Source organism: Lactuca serriola, chromosome 4, assembly GCF_051521515.1.
Source record: "Lactuca serriola cultivar US96UC23 chromosome 4, Lser_US96UC23_V15, whole genome shotgun sequence".
Taxonomy (NCBI): Eukaryota; Viridiplantae; Streptophyta; class Magnoliopsida; order Asterales; family Asteraceae; genus Lactuca; species Lactuca serriola.
In genome coordinates this window covers 40125258-40130292 of record NC_136411.1, presented here as the reverse complement: position 1 = coordinate 40130292, position 5035 = coordinate 40125258, and the positions used below count along the sequence as shown (strand labels likewise).

The following is a 5035-nucleotide window of genomic DNA, read 5'->3' as shown; positions in this document are numbered from 1 at the left end:
GGCCTCTAAAGCATATCCCACTAGCCCAGATCGAATCCAATCACCTCCTAGCCCATTTTCTTCAAGTTTTTCTTCATTTAAAGCCCAATTTGACCTCTCTAAATCCTCCAATGCTCGTGAACTCGTCCGATTAATAATTTTCATACGCTTGAATGTTCCCCCGCATCTTTCAAATTTAAAGCTCAATTCTTCCAAGCCTTCAAGCAATTGACAAGTCCACCCCATGAATCACCTTCATAGCCATCAAGCATGAAACCTCCAATTCCCTTCAAGCCCAATCGCCTCGCAAAAGTGCCGCCCCGCTAGTTTCCAAGAAAATCTGCAATAATGCTCAAGAAACTAGAAAGTACCCCGAAATGGTCATAAACATAACAAAAGGGAAAATATGCATGAAAGTTAACTAAAATGCGAATGAAATGTTCTAAAATAAACTATAAAAATAAGTAAATAAAATGAAGCTATCAGTCTCATATGTGCATGGTTAGTTGGCGCACGCCTGGGTGAGTATGGACAGTGTAAGTTGGGGTACGCCCAACATAATGAGAAGAGTGTCAAACCCTAATTTTAGGGTTTGGTCACTATTTAAGCATCCTTATAAGCTCAAGGCTCTTTCATTTCTCAGCCTCCATTGACTTCGAGCCTCATTTCGGAAACCCTAACCTCTCATTGAGTGTTTGAGAGATTTAAGTGTGCATTTTGGTGTGCTTTTGCTCATTTTCAAGACGGTGCTTGGTGCTAGCTTGTGGTTCAAAGGAAGGCTTATAAATCCAGACTCTTGGCTTCATCGGCTCGCCGAGTCCCTCCAGACCCTTTTCTCATTCAGACATTTTAAGGCAGATTTACAATCCCAAACTCTAGATCTAGCCTCCCAAGGCTGATATATCATGTAAAGCTGGAAGCTTTACGTCCATGCATGGCACTTAGGGGTTGAAATGCCAAAACAACTTCCATTAAGGGTCTTAATCATGAAAGCTCTTCTATTAAAGTTGGGACCTTTGGACTCTAGGGACCTTACAAGGTCCAAATCTGAAGTCTCAGTCACTTGATAAGCTCAACACACTCAAAGCCTCAAGTAACGATTGAATAAGCCCCAAAACTCCATGAAAACGAGATCTAATCACAACAATGAGCAAGGTGAAGACTTTTTACCTTCAACAGAAGCTATAGATGAAATAACACCAGATCCAACAACCTCTTGTCGTTCCTTGCCTTGATACTCTCCTCTTCTCTTCAAAAGGTTAACTAAAATGTCCAAAGATTAGCTCTCTCTCTCTCTCTCTCTCTCTCTCTCTCTCTCTCTCAGCTCAATATAGGCGATTAGGGTTTCACACAGGGGAGTAAGGTGGTTGGTGAGGTGGAAATGAGGGCTTAAGGTCCTTTAAATAGGACCCAACCCCGGAGAATTAGGGTTTCCTCTCATAGCGCCAACTCGCCGAGTTGGTCTCTCCGACTCGTCGAATTGGTCATAAAACCCACGTGGTCAATCCGCCTCTACTCGACGAGTTGGGGCATCCAACTTGTCGAGTTGCTCAAACAACTCAAAAATAAATGTATAAATATTATATCTGGGAGTCGGGATGTTACAAACATCATATCAGGTGCTTTGCCGGTCCAAAGATTGTTAGAAAAGTGGAGACTGACCAAGAACGTTAATGTCGTTGTTAGATCCCGCGACTCCAAAAAAAAGAATGTCATATCCATAAATCCTGAGATGCGACAACTTCTAGGATTATACTTGGTTCACCTATATCTCCTCGAGTGAATTGACCACGCCATACATTTGGACATTTTTCCCAAGCCACTTGCGTACAATCTAGACTGCCAAGCATACCCGGAAATCCATGCTTCTCTTCATGAGCCGAATATAATCACTCAATATCATGTGGAGTTGGTTTATGCAAATATTCTTAATGAAAAACCACATATACACATGCACAAAACCAATCTACACAATCAATTGTGATTATCTCGTGTACTTTGAAGTATTCGTCAGATGCATCAAATGCTATACCATATCCCAAATACCTAAGCGCAACCGCACACTTTTGTATACTACTAAAACCCATTATTCCTTTAGCGTCGGGTTTTTGTTTGAAAAAATCATAACAAGCTTCTAAAGCATTACTAATACGTAAAAACATCGCCTTATTTAGACGGAAACGACATTTGAATGCATCCTCATTGTAAAGACAGTTATCGGCGAAGTAATCACGTACCAATAAGTCGTGTGCGGCTTGACGATCACGATTGACGACCGCCCTTGTACGAGCAACATTTGAACTTTCTTCATCGTGAATGTGTTGCACAACATTGAAAAAGGTCGAGATGAATTCCCTGTCATCATCCGAGTCAAAAAATTTTAACACTTCCAAATCTTTCATGTGTTTTTTGGTTTAGAATGAGAATGAAATTTGATGAAATGTAAGTAGAAATGTAAGAATTTTATTTATATAGGTATTAAGTTTTTGAAAAAAAAACAATTTGATCGTTCAACGGTCAAAAGATGCAAATTGAATGCCCATTGGTCGTTTCATTCGTCGTCGAGAACACGAGATACCACGACTGGCCGAGGTGGTGTGCATGGTCATGGCTGTGGTCCACATAAACCACGAAGGTGCTTGTGTCAAGTACACCGGATGGTCTAAAAAAATATATTCTTTATACATAAATTTTTTTTAATTTATATAGATTTTCAAAAACAGTGTGCACTCACGAGGAGCTTAGAATTAAAAAAGACTTATATTTGATTATTAGTGTTTTATATAATTAAACTATCATTTTATTATAATTTATTATGTGTATTATTAAAAACTATTTTAACTAATTATTGTATTATTAAAATAATTGTTCGTTAAACTGATACTGACTTAAAGTTATACTATAACATCACTAGTAATGAATATTATACATAAATAACAAACCAAAAACATATAAATCTGAAACTGAATGACAAATGGAGTTGGCTTTGAGCTATTTTACATCAAAATTTATGTAAAAAATAATAAATCTTTATCCAAATTTTAACATCATCTTGGAAAACAAAACATTAAAAAAAAATATATTCTTTATACGTATTTTTTAAACTTATATAGATTTTCAAAATCAGTCTCCAATCACGAGGAACTTAAAATTGGATTTATTAGTTTTTTTATATATAATTAAACTATCATTTTATTATAATTTATTATTGTGTATTATTAAAAACTATTTTAACTAATTATTTTATTATTAAAATAATTGTTTATTAAACTTTTACTGTTTTAAAGTTATAATATAACATCACTACTAATGAATATTATATATAAATAACAAACCAAAAACATATAAATCTGAAATTGAATGACAAATGGAGTTGGCTTTGAGCTATTTTACATCAAAATTTATGTAAAAAATAATAAAATATATTTAAAACTTTTTCAAGAAAAATTGCAAGTTTTTTAATGAAATTAATAACTATTATAATAGTTTTCTTATGGGGATTACTATAGAATAAAATAGTATGACCAATTGACCATGTACATGCATGTTTGTAAAATAAATTAATTAATAAATAAATAACCTTCGGTCACATGGACGACACGGACTGACCTTAGATTTTACGATGCCCTCGACAAGTGACCCAAGTACATTGCTTCTCCCTCGGTCCTCATCACATGATGATTATTTTTCCATTTTTTTTTTGTCATTAGTTTAAAATAATGAATTTGGCATGTTGTTAACTTGTTATCGTATCATCGTGGGTATAAACTTTTTAACACATTGACGTCTAATTTATCGATTTTTTTTAATGTTTTATATCATTCAGTTGAAATTGTTCGAATACACATATTTTTTGAAACTATATTTGTATTCTATAGAATAACTTCTTGAACATTTGATACTTGATTGTGGTTGTTCGTTATCAAGGCCGACCCCGAGCATTTGTAGGGTGTGCAACCACACATGACCCTTATTGTTTCGGGGCCTAGATTTTATATTTATTTATACTGTGTCACATCAATATATAATAATTTTGAGAATTAAATGATCAAGTAGCGAATTAGTTAGCTGGAAATGGCGTTGCAGTGATGTAGTAGCTTTACTAAGTTCGAAACATTGCAGGCGTTCGTAAGTTCTATTTTTTCAGCTCCTTTTTCAAATTCCAACCAATGTTGCTTTCTAGGAAGCCCACGTTTACCTGGATAAAAGCTAAGAGCATTTCTAATGAGAACATTTTTTTATAGATTATTACTATTGATTTTCTGTAACGAGAACTTTTTATAAATGAGCATTTATTTCTATTGGAGTATATCATTTTGTTTGCTTATTTTTATTTACCACTCAATATATATTGATTGGTCAATACTTTAATCTTTTGTATATTTTACCCCCTCATCTTCTATTAATATTTTAATTTATCCCTTTATTATATTTTAGTTTCAATTTATTTATTTACTTAGTAGTTAATTTGATTTGTCACTTTATATAATTTATCTATGAAATATTTTGTGGCATTTTACGAACTTTTAGAGGTATTATAAAAATACGTCTAATACAATATGTGTTTAAAAATGACTAACTAAATGGAGGGGGTTATATAGAACATTTTAAATAGATAAGGATAGATTAGTTAAATTTAAAGAAAAAACTAGTGGAAGAGGTTAACCATTGTAGAGACCATTTATTTAGAGGTTAAAGTTAATAGAATAATAAAATGTCATTAATTTTAAGCTATGACATAGTTCAACCATTGGAGATGCTTTAAGGAACTGCATAAAAAATAGAGAAATCATAACTCTTATTTTATAAGTTTTTAAAATATAATAATGTATATGATTATCTATTATATTTTCTTTTGTTTTGATTATTGTTTTAATAACTATGATAGTAATATTGATTTTAGTTATAAGGAAAAATTTATATTTAGGGGTCCATTTTTTAGGCTTCACACATGATTTTTAAAATCAGCAGAGTAGCCATGTTCGTTGTACATGTTTATAATGTTATGTTTACGATAATATAAATATAACTTTTTCAAAATATCGTTGAATTACTT

The 5035-nt window shown here is 32.9% G+C and overlaps 1 protein-coding gene across 1 annotated transcript; it reads right to left on the bottom strand.

Moving 5' to 3' along the window:
- Nucleotides 1–1907: 1907 nt before the first annotated feature.
- LOC145098262 (uncharacterized) lies at nt 1908–2381 on the bottom strand. The gene has a single exon (XM_079035913.1). It carries the CDS (start codon nt 2379–2381, stop codon nt 1908–1910), a length of 474 nt encoding a protein of 157 aa, XP_078892039.1.
- Nucleotides 2382–5035: the final 2654 nt, after the last annotated feature.